The sequence below is a fragment of the Gracilinanus agilis genome, chromosome 6 (assembly GCF_016433145.1).
Source record: "Gracilinanus agilis isolate LMUSP501 chromosome 6, AgileGrace, whole genome shotgun sequence".
NCBI classification, from domain to species: Eukaryota; Metazoa; Chordata; class Mammalia; order Didelphimorphia; family Didelphidae; genus Gracilinanus; species Gracilinanus agilis.
This window is the reverse complement of record NC_058135.1, coordinates 168,404,890-168,417,375: the sequence shown is the minus strand read 5'-3', so window position 1 is coordinate 168,417,375 and position 12,486 is coordinate 168,404,890. Positions and strand designations below refer to the sequence as shown.

General features: G+C 36.9%; 1 protein-coding gene across 3 annotated transcripts in view; it reads right to left on the bottom strand.

Moving 5' to 3' along the window:
* GABRA4 (gamma-aminobutyric acid type A receptor subunit alpha4) overlaps positions 1-12,486 on the bottom strand; it is a 101,956-nt gene that overhangs the window by 57,110 nt on the left and 32,360 nt on the right. For 2 of the 3 annotated variants that reach the window (XM_044680032.1, XM_044680030.1), the window contains exons 7-8: positions 11,704-11,856; positions 3,975-4,234 (exon numbers count right to left, since the gene is read on the bottom strand). In XM_044680032.1, coding sequence (XP_044535967.1) covers positions 3,975-4,234; positions 11,704-11,856 — 413 coding nt within the window. The remainder of the gene's footprint in view (positions 1-3,974; positions 4,235-11,703; positions 11,857-12,486) is intronic. The other variant, XM_044680031.1, reaches the window with a different exon arrangement.

Here is a 12,486-nt window from a genome sequence, read left to right as displayed (position 1 = left end):
TTATAAAAGCTCTGTTAGCACCCTGTGCCTTCTCATTTTGTTTAATTTATGTCCATCCTCCACCATAAATCCTCCAAGGATTTTAAGAATCATATCTAAAGCTTCTAGGGTCCTCAGAGAACAGCTAATCCAATGCTGAACTAAAAAGGTAAGTAAACTGAGTCAGGGTGATTAAGTCACTTGCCCAAGGTCATAAAGGTAGAAACAAAAATAGAAATTCAAACTTAGGTCTTTTGACTTCAGAGCCAAGGATCTTTCTCCAATATGATGATACTCAATTTACTAGAGTCCTTCTGATCTTTTACATCATACTAGGAATTAAGTTCCAGAAAAACAGATTCACATACTCTCAGTGCTGGAAGAGATCACAATGACCTTACCTCACCCTGGTCCTGAACAAGATTACTTTCTACCAACAAGGAGTCATCTAGTCTTTGATGAAATGGAGGGAAACCTTACACATTCCAAAGTGTCAGTACTACTTCTCAATAGTGTTAATTGTTAGGAAGATTCAAGCTTTGTATCTGATGGTTGTTTAATAAATGTTTTGCTGAATTAAATTGAACATAATTTACTCATCTCCAATATCCACCCATTGTTTCTCATTATGCTCCCAAGGAAAAAAACAGAAGTCTAATCTTCCATCTACATTATAGGCTCAACCAAAAAAATGAAGACTGCCATCACAAATTTATCTATCTATCTATCTTTTTATCTATCTATCTATCTATATATATATATATATATATATATATATATGTTTGTATGTGTGTGTACATGTACATATAAATGTACATATATGTATAGATCTTTCTTGTGTATATTCTCTTTATTGGTAAATCAGTATAGTGAGGTTTAAGAAACTGCAAAATGATTAAGCAGAACACTGAATCATAGATACCCAACCCTGCGCTGGAGGGATATAATTGTCAATGCATTCCCATATTTAAGGTGTAACTGTCTTCATCCGTGAAAAGTTAATCCCAATTAGAATCAGAAGTGGATTACATGATTAGGAAAAAATTAAAAAATTACAGCATGAAAAAAGTGTAACAAGAATTGAACAGACATTAAGCATTGTATTTACAAAAATAAAATTAGAACTTGTAAAAATTAGCACAGCCCAAATACGTTTCTTCGCTGGGTATCATCCCCATGCCACACAACTCTAAGTAAGATGCATATGAATAATTTAGATACATTACGCAAATTTGTCAGTAATTATCTCTGACTCACTGTGTGTTCCAAACATGAAAATATAGGAGTGGTCTTCAAGTTTACAGGACTACGTATTTCAAACCTGCTGTCTCATAAAGTAAACATGCTTCAGTAACACTCAATAGCATCTCTACTTTCCTGTATCCTCCCTATTAGTGCAAACTGTCTTAGCCAAAATTAGAGAGACAAAGTAAAGTAATAAGAAGAATATGGGTCTAATGACTAGGAGAACTTGGTCTTGGTCTATGCTCAGATATGAACTAGTGGTACAACTCTACGTGAGTCATTATTTATTTTTTTTTAGTACCAGTTTCACCTATAATAAGAAAAAATATTTATACTAAGATATAGTGACATAGTGAGTGACAGAGGGGACTGGCCTTAGAGTCAGGAAGACCTGAGATATTTCCATTTTCTGATAACATCCTGGGTGACCATAAGCAAATCTTTACCTCTCAAGGGTCTAAGCAATCCTCTATGAATCTACACTAAAGAGTTGATGATCTGGTTTGTACTAATGGAAGGAATTTCCACAGCAAGTATTCCCTGGCCTATACTGACAGAATCACACTAGCTACGCAAAAACAAATGTTTGTAGTTTTTAACTCACAGGGTCATTGTGAGGAAAGGAGCTTGTGAACCACAAAGCACTAGATAAATGTCAGCTATTGTACTTTGGAGTAACAAAAGTATTGAAGTGTCGTTACCTCATTTGTCAGTTTATCTTTACCTGTATCAATCACATTCTATATGCCTTTATGTATTAATTTTGTACTACATTAGACCTAGTGTCTCATTGCAGGCTTTATCCTGTTTTGCATCATGTTGCATAGGAAGTCTAGAAATCTCCACTGCCTATCAGTCAAATCAAATTAATCTCATTGTTCATAAAAGGTTTTGAAGACTAATTTGGCTAGGTAAGAACTTTTACCTGTCCCAAATCTCTATTCATTAATTTCCCTGGGACTGAATTCACATTTCCCAAACACATAAAGCAAGTGGAAAATAAAATCAGAGAGCCAAAGGAAAAATAAAATGCTTGGTAACACCAGCAGTTATTAATCTGTACTTCAAGTATGTCCAATCTGTGCAATGCTCTCTCTAAAAAAAGTTCAAAGCTTACAAAGCAAATGCCATCTTGGATTTTTTTTCCACAAAAACTTAAAATATTCTAGGGATTCTATCAACATCAAAGTAGCCTATAAAATTATGCTCATGTAGACAAGATCACAAGAATGAATATCTCTGATTTACATGAGAGAGAAAGGCTTTTAAGTTCCACACAGGTGCAACAAAGTTCTATTGAGCAAGACAATAACAATAACAATATACCATCTTCAATAGTAAGTCTTTTACCATATACCTAATCTTTCAAGACTTTTCAAATCTTCAGTGCTCTACATTTTCTATATATACTATCCATGCATCACAATTTTCTCTGGGCATTTGTTTCCTAACATTTTTTTCAATGTTCCCTCTACTTCCCTGTAATGAAATTCAGTTTTGTGTCATTTCGTTTCACAGTATTAGAAACATATTGAGCTCATTTTTTAAATGAAATTATCACATAATAACCCACATCATTCTAAATTCCTTGGGACACACCCTGTTTTGTTTCATATGTGTATCTCTCATGCCTAGCGCAGAATATCACAGTTGGTAAGTACTTAATATATATTGCTTAAATCAAATTAACCCTGAATTGATATATAAAAGCAGATACTGTATCTACTAGAGCACAGGACAGAACTAATTCCTCTCCTAAGCATGCAAAGTAGTCATTACTTCCCATTTGCATCCATAGTCATTCTCTACTCCATCAAGAATTCTGCTTGGCTGGAGAGAGAAATTGCCCACAGGTGCCCTACAGTGATGAAGCAATGAGTGGAAACGTACCAGGCACTGTGATCATACAGGCCACATTTAGCAGAACCCCTTGAGACCCACGTAGCAATACCCTTCACATACTCTTCCTCTGTTACCAGTTTCAGTTCCATTCTGCAAATGGGAAAAGATAATCTACTTCCTGGAGTCTTCTCCTTAGGATAATTTCCCCATTTCTTTGTATTGCTCTGAACTTACTTTTAATGTACTTAAAGTAAGACCCCTGTATCTATGGGGGATACATTTCAACATTTACCATGAATGGCTGAAACCCTCACATACATAGGTGGTCCCTTTCCCCACTCCTGCCCCTCCGTTGGGTTGCTCCATAGCCTCCCACTCCACACACACACACACACACACACACACACACACACACACACACACAAATCCTTAAAAAGGTATAAGTGGAAATAGATGAGATCAAGGTTGGGAGCAAAAAACTGCCACAGGCATACTTCCAGCACCTCAGGTTGATGGAAGATAACTGAAACCACAGATAAGGGGGATCTACTGTGCTTTGCATCTATTTGTTTCTGTACATGATGTTTCATTCAAAAGAAAATATGTTTCTTCAGGGCAGAGACTCCCTATTTTTTTCTCTTGGTGTCTCAAGCACCTAGCATTCTACCTAACACATAGCAATTAATAAATATGACTGAACTGAATATTTCATTGTATAACTGTTCATTCCCTTTGGTTTTCTATCTTGGGCCTCAGTTTGTCAAGCTTCCCAACAAGGGCAGAGTTGTGGGGGTTTTTTGTTTGTTTGTTTGTTTTCTGGGTTTAAAATGATACACTGGTAGGCACTGGGTATCCAAACTGTAATCTTGGTACTAAGGATCAGACCACAAAGAAAATGCATCAAATACCTGAAGTGGTTCTTCGGAACACTTTTCTCTCTGAACTGAAGGGGCAGGTGGTTCCTGTTGGGGTTTTGATGCCTTCCTTTTGGCTTTTTCCATTTGGACATTAGTAAAATAGTTGACCGCAGCAAATTCAATGAGGGCAGAGAACACAAAGGCAAAGCATACAGCTATGAACCAATCCATGGCAGTAGCATAGGACACTTTGGGCAAGGAATGCCTGGCACTGATGCTCAGAGTTGTCATTGTCAGAACAGTAGTTATACCTTCAAAACAAAGAAATAGAAAACCACAACATTTAGTTTTATTCTAAAACAATTGAAGGTGAGGATGCATGATAACATTTAAAAAAGACTATCCATGTATAGGAAGAAATATATAATTAATGGAATATGACTTTTGATCCATGTTACCAGTTAATAACAAAGAGAAAACAACCCAAGGAGTGGAAGGAAAAAACTTCTGTCAGAATAAAATGGACAACTATATTTTTAAAAGGATGAGAACAAAAATGGTGTTTTTTAGCAGTGACAAAATTCTTAACAACTTACTTGAAAATGTAACACAAGCACTAATATCCTTCCTTCCTTCGTTCCTTCCTTCCTTCGTTCCTTCGTTCCTTCCTTCCTTCCTTCCTTTCTTTCCCCTTACCTTCCATCTTGGAGTCAATACTACATATTGGTGCCAAGGCAGAAGAGTGGTAAGGGTAGGCAATGAGGTTTAAGTGACTTGCCCAGAGTTACACAGCTGGGAAGTGTCTGAGTCCTCCCATCTCTAGTCCTGGCTTTCAATCCACTGAGCTACCCAGCTGCCCCCACTAATATTCTTTCAATTAGTTCCTAAAACCCTACCTCCTCTGTCATACTATTCCTTAGAAACTAGAAAACATGGCATACTTCAGAAAAGTCTCTTCAGTCCAGTCTCAATTCCACAATATACATTTCCCAGAAGCCATACACAAAAACCCTGAATTTTCATAGCCATTGATTTCTACATATTTATATGTGTCTATATATCTTTTTTAATGGTTACTGTGTCAGTATTTCATGAGATTATAAACTCAAAAGAGGAATGGGCCATTTAAACTTATTTTATATAAGACCCAAAAGAAAGCAAAGCACAATGACAATGAGGAGTGGTTATAAAAGTTCAAAGCCTAATGTATCCAGCCCAAGGAAATATAGACAGTATTTAGGAAGATAATGGATTCAACCTATCTCTGAAGGAGCTCTACATATTGCCTTTCCTATTGATAGTAATCTTGGGAGAAAGCTACAATTCCTTATTAAATTCTGATTTAGAAAGAATCCAATTAAACAAGAATTTATTAAGCATTTTTACATGAATATATCAGTAAGTACCAGAATCACAAAGACAAAAATGAAAGATCCATTCCATTGTGGATTTACAACATGTAAATAGATGTTTATTTATGATTATTTGAGTACACAGGGAAAACTCAGCTCTATGGCAATTCATCTGTGAGAAGGTATGGGGGTTGAAGAGGAATAGTTGAGGTTCATGGAATAATGGCATGTAGGTCTTTGGGGCTTTCACACACACATATAGTATGTGAAGGGAAAAACTGAAGTAAGTCTGGAATGGTGGGCTGGAGTTGTAAAGGAAGTATTCTGAATGCTAAACTGAGGGAAAGCAACAGTTAGCCAATTAAAAACATTCATCGTTAAAAAAGGAGAAGCCATAGGAATAGGCAAAAACTCAGTCTGGTCTAAAGGAAAAGATGATTTAACATAATTCAGGAAAAAAGGTAGAAGGATACCACGGATGAAAATTCTTCAGTGCAAATCATTTGAAGTAGGATGAAAAGCTCCCAAGAATTAAAGAAAAACAATAAGGGAAATGTTTTGTCTAAAGAGATTGATGTGGATACACTGAGAATTCATCAACAAACTTAGATTTTTTTCAAAGAGCTATATGGATTATTGAAAGCAAAAGTAACTAAGGATGAATGCAAAAATATGGCATTCTCATATATGAATCGTGCCTGAAATATTGAAAATGAGAATGAGCTGAGACTGCTGAGGAAGACTAAGGATAACAATTGTTTTTCTTTTGTATTGTTTTTGCCATATTAAAGAATACCAAAGAAGAAAAAAGACTGGCACTTTGAAGTAGAAGGTTTGAGTATAATCAATGACCAAAAAAAAGGACAAATCTTTTCAACTCTTCATTTTTCCTCTTATGTACTGGAAAGTACAGGATAAGGCTTACTAATAGGAAGTTAATAATGAAGATAAGAAAGGAGATCATAAGAAGCCATAGGGCTAGCCTTGATGAATTCAATTTGCCTAATTCACATGATCTAAATCCCAAGGTACCAAAGAAAGAAGTGGCAAATTGGTTTTAGAGTCATTTGTTCTTTGCTATTCCAATAGGCAGAAATAGGACCCATGTCTAGAAATTATAAAAAAGGCAAAGCTATGTTCAACATAAGGAAAAACTTCTATACAATTGCTGACTTTCAGCTGTGCCCAACTCTTCACAACCCTATTTGAAAGTTTTTTCTTGACAAAGAGCCTGGACTGGTTTGCCATTTTCTTCTCTGCCTCATTTTACAGTTGAAGAACTGAGGCAAACATGTTTAAGTGACATGCCCGGGGTCATATAGCTAGTAAGTGTCTGATTCTAAATTTTAACTCAAGTCATCCTGACTCCAGACTAGGCACTCCATCCACTGGGCCATCAAGCTTGCCCTTCAAAGAAAAGAAGTGACTAAAAATAGAGTAGGCTCACTTAGGGGTGGTGAGTTCTGCCTCCTCAGAGACATTGCAGAAAAATCTGTTTGATGAGTTATAAGGTATGCTAAATAGGAAATTTTATTGAGAGATAAGACTTTAACAAAACCCTTACCTTCTGTCTTAGAATCAATACTGAGTATTGGTTCCAAGGTAGAAGAGCAGTTAAGGGCTAGGCATTTGGAGTTAAGTGACTTGCTCAGGGTCACACAGTTAGGAAATTTCTGAGGCCACATTTGAACCCAGGACCTCCCATCTCCAGGTCTAGTTCTTTAATCACTGAGTCATCTAGTTGCCCCTAGAAATAAGTTTTGCCAAATAAGTTTTAAAGCTTTCAAGAGAAATGGAGATTAGTTCATATGCTGTTATAGATCATCATCAATACTAGTGATTAAAACTCAAAATGCTCCTTCAGAATAAAACAAACATCTTTGGGATATCATAGTCTCTTCACTTTGCTGGTTTTCACATGAACATATAATTGCTTCATGGAATTTGAGTAGTTTCCCTATTTAACCACAAACTGACAAGTCCATAAAACTTGACAGTTGAAAGGAAACTAAGATATATTTCACTGTTCAGAAAAGAACTGTTGTCATGCTGACAACTTTGTTAATTAAAAATGTCTTGCCATAGCTTTTAAATCTTCTAGCTCCATAATGTGGAGATGAAGGCTAATTAGTCTTTTATCTTGTGAAAGACCATCACTTTAATTAAAATTTAGAAGCAACAGGGTTTTCTGTGACCTCCACCACTATTTCCCACTAACTAGCTACAATCAAGTATGCGACCCAGATTAGCCAGCTGCATCCTCAGTGGGAAGGAGATAGTTGTGAAAGCCCTTCAAATTGCTTATTTCTTTATTAAAACTATTCTGTTACTGAAATATCAGGGGCAGGGGAAATCATCTACTTCAACTTTATTGTGATTTAAAGAAACTCATAGACTAAGAAAACAAACTAAAAAACTAGTGTTTCTATGAGCTTCATTGCTTTGAAAACCTGTTTAAGGCTTAGAGTATGCCACCCTAAGGACTACTTCCTCTCAGAAAAGATGGTCTACAATTCCTTTTACTGTAGTTTGGGAAGTTTCCACCTTTTCTTTTTTTCTACAGAAACAAGGTAAAATAAAGGGGAATATAATTCCAGCAATAATTGGAATGGAGATGCTAAAGGTGACATGACTGATGAAGGCAAGTTGTCTTTGGATACTCCACTCTTCAAGGTCTCTTTGGTGTACATAGACAGGGCATTAAAACTTGACTGCACCGAAAACTGTATCAATATGTAATCTGGAGAAATAAACATTTTAAATGAAAAAAATATGAGTGGAAGGGATAGGAGATGGAGTGGGGAAGCAGGAGGGAAATCATTCAACCAATATGGTCTTTGTCTTCTGGGTGACTATTTGAAAGATTAACAAAGGGCATGGCATTTTTAACACAGGCTGAGATATTTAAATCATTCCCCTTTCAGCCAGGGAAAAACACCTCTCTTTCTAATTTTATTATATCAAGGGTGACACTGAGCATGTCCTTGGGCATATGTATTACACATCAATTTAGTGTAGCATTTGCCTGACCACATCATCAAGTAAATGTTGCACGGGGCAGTAGGCAGAAGCAGCAACCCACATTAGAATCAAACCATAGGAGCCATGCCTCTTTCGGCATCAGAAAGGCTGATGTCGGTGTGCATCTGTCCAAAGACATTTGTTAGCCTCTGTCTACCCTACAGATATTTCAATATAATGGTATGCTTTTTTGTGTTTTTTTTTCCTCTTTGGCACCTATAAATACCAGTGTCCATCCCCGAGTTAGAATCCAGAACATGAACATTTTTGCCCAGAGTGTGAATACAAGCCCATATGTACATAGAGGTGAATATGGGTTGACCAGTCACAAGGGAAATAAGTAACATTATCTTAACAGTGTGATAACACATTTCTGCCCGCCAGCTGACATTTACTCACATGTTTAAAGTTCCCTTCTCCAGGTCTATTTTTAAATCTTAGAATCAAAGAATGGTGGAGCTCAAAGAGAGCTTAGAGGTCATTTACACTAAACCCTCTTTTTTACCAAAGGGAAAACAAGGCCTAGAAAAGTGACATCCAAGGGTATTTGTACTTTTTTGCCTTCTGACACTCTTTTTGACTATTTTTGTTGTACAGTTATTTTTCAGGAGTGTCCAACTCTCTGTGACAACCTCATTTGAGGTTTTCTTGGCAAAAACACTGGAGCGGTTGGTCATTTCCTTCTGAAGCTCATTTTATAGATGGGGAAACTGAGGCAAAGATGATGTAAGTGACTTACCCAGCATCACACATCTAGTAACTATCTGAGATCAGATTTGAACTCAGGAAGATGAGTTTTCCTGACTCCAGGTCTGGCACTCTCTCCACTGTGCCACCTCATCTAGCTGTCCTATTGTTTGACTATATGTGGCTAACAAATATCCTATAAAATGAAATGGTTGGACTAGAAGACATCTCACTAAGTTTCCTTCCAGTTCTAAATCCATAATCCTCTGGTAGAGGTAGAAATGCAGAAATCAGTGTGAAGAGAGGAGTTGTAATTTAGACACTGAAGGAAAGAAATTGTTGGGCTAAGTAATAATAATCTTATATATACTTTATATAAAAAGTTTCCACCAAAACACCTAAAGCAAACTCTGTGTGCAGAATGTCTAACAAGTCCTTTTGGTTACACAGAATATGAGTATCCAATAGGTTAGTTCTAAACACATTAGTTTCTTAGACTCCTAAAGCTATGAGCATTGTGGAAACTCAAAGCTCACTTCTCCAATTGGTCATTTTTTGAGAAAATTCCTCTCGAACAAGTGGGACAAGACAGCTTGAGACTGTATCCAGACATTCTGAACTTTCTCCAGAGCAGGGACTGAGCCTATGAGCTCCAATTTTTTTCTTGTTATCTAAGTGCTTTTTGCCTTCCCAAAACTGAAATGTTATTATTGCTGCCAGAAGGTGGGCAAAGGTTGCAGAGTGACAATCATCTGAGTCATTGACAGACTGAAGGTAGCTACCAGCTATCATTTCCTTTCTCCTAAGAATATCCAAAAATCATTGCAGAAGAAGGTGTGTGGCAACAGCCAACTGATAGAGGTTTTAATATCAACTGATAACTAATCTTCACTGACTCCTATTCTGCGTGTTTCTTTGGTTGCTTCTGAAAAAAGACAATATATGTGGAAGCGTTTTCCAGAGATGAAAAGCCACTATGAAATGCTATTTCCATATGGAGACTTGCATGGTAAAAGGTTTGAGGTACTTATTTTGGCCTTACCACAATAGCACATGATAGTAAAAGAAGCTCCAAAACACTCCAAGAAAGTGTTTGGTGATAGAAGGAGCAGCAGATTTCCAAGGCTCCCCTGCCCTGTCCCCCAGGCACAATAAAGTCATCTCCTAGAAGTCTCCTGGTCCCATATCTGGCTCAGAATTAGCTGAAGGTGTGCAGGCACTGTCCATGGTCTGCCTGTATCAGAGCAAGCTGGGTGCTTCACAATGCTAATTCAGGATTCAGAGGTTCACAGGGAGAGTTCTGCATATTCGCAATTTCCAGAAACATTCACTTCATACTGCAGAGGTGCTCTGCAAAATAAGATGATTGCTCTGACCCTACACTAACAATCCCCTGACCCCTTTTGTGGAAAAGCGGAAAAATGTTCAGGAGCTCCAGGGGTCACACAAGCATCACCCACTCCCGGTCCAGGGTGCATCCCATGGCAGCTGCCCTCCACATTGCCACCTCTATCTACTTGGCTATAGTAATGCACAATTACAGTGAAAAATCAGAAGCTTTATAATTTAAAATCCCTTTAACATCTACCTTAGTATTTAACAGATCTGATTAATCTTAAGATTATACATTTGAAACTAAAAAGGTCCTCAAAGGCAACCTCATCCAACTCCATTACTTTACTGATGAAAACAGAAGCTAAAGTCAGGAGAAACAAAATGGCTTGCCCACAGTCAAAGAGATAGTTATCAGAGGCAGGATTTGAACCCAAGTCCTGTCCTTGGATCGCAAAGCCAGTGCTCTTTCCACTACACAATGATCATATGTAGAAAGTTGTTATTAAAACTTATAGTAATTGGGGCAGCTGGGTAGCTCAGTGGAGTGAGAGTCAGGCCTAGAGACAGGAGGTCCTAGGTTCAAACCCGGCCTCAGCCACTTCCCAGCTGTGTGACCCTGGGCAAGTCACTTGACCCCCATTGCCCACCCTTACCACTCTTCCACCTATGAGACAATACACCAAAATTAAGGGTTTATAAAAAAAAACCTTATTGTAATTCTCCAGATTCAAGTAACTTGAGCATTATATGTTGCAGAAAACCAAAATATAAGCCAATATGAAAATACAACAACAATAAGGAACACAATAAACCGAAAATATAAGAAATCTTTTGTCTCACTGCATTTTTAAACCATTCAAGGGTTGTGTTATTTTTTTTCCTTTCATTTAAAGCCAAATTATTGCAGGCCTTCACATAATCATTCAACCATGAATTTTATTCGTTTTATTTTAAGCTTTTCTTTGCAAATTGCAGCCCAGTGTATTTCATTTTAACATCTAGATACAAATTTCAATTAAATTACACAGCATTAGGCTATGAAGCCAAGAGTATCACTGAAAGGAAAATTACGTTCAGAAGTACATTTGGCCTTCACACTTTTGGTTCTCATTGAGGTTAATTCAATATGACTCCAACAGGAGGGCTTCCAATAGTATTTTCACACAAATACCTAAAGGTAACATGAGCCCCAAGGACTAAACATATGCATAACCTTAATGTTTATTTCTGGCTAGACAAATGTAAATACAAAAAACAATTCTGAACAACACTCATCCTGACAGAAAAATGCTAAAATGATGATCTTAAGGGAAAGTTTCATTCTAAAAGCAAAATTCTAAAGGAGGACAGGTAACAAAAAGGCCCAGAAAATAGATTGTAATTACCAAACACAGTTCTAGCTGGAACGGATTCTTTGTTTATCCAAAAGGAAACTTGAGAAAGAATCACAGTCATGATGCATGGGATATATGTCTGGATCATGAAATAACCCATTTTCCTTCTGAGATGGAAGTGAACTGTCATAACAATGTATTCACCTAAAAAATAAAACAAGAGGGAAATGTGTTATTGGCTCTGCATGCCTTTTTTCCATTTGCATATTTCAGACTATCAACTCATATGAAATGATAATATCATGTAAGCTTTTCAACACAAACCAGAGGGGATGTACATGTGCAGGTGTGTGTACTGGAAAGATGATGATGAAAAGGAGGTTGAACATCATCTTTTGTTTAGGTGTGATAATCTATTGATTTAATATTTAGGGTCTTAAGTGATGATACTTTTGTGGGTGAGGGATTACAGCTTAATGAATTCTTAGCTAACCTCGGTTGGCATTTAAAGGAATGATTGTGTGTGTGTGTGTGTGTGTGTGTGTGTGTGTGTGTGTGTGTGAAAATAATCTTTGGGATCTTAATTATTTACCTGGAAAATTATATAGATTAAATCTCATTGATTTATATGGACCTATTTATAATGATTAAAACTTTTGTTTGTTTTGATTTATTGAAGAGTGGCTAGACCCAATATTTTATATGCGTAAGGAATAACTTGTAGGGAAACTTCCTCAGCTAAAGAAGAATGGCAATTCTGTAACTAAAAGTCTTTGAAAGCTCCTGAGTTACTAAATGTTTAAGTGACTTGCCCATGATCACACAATTAAGATA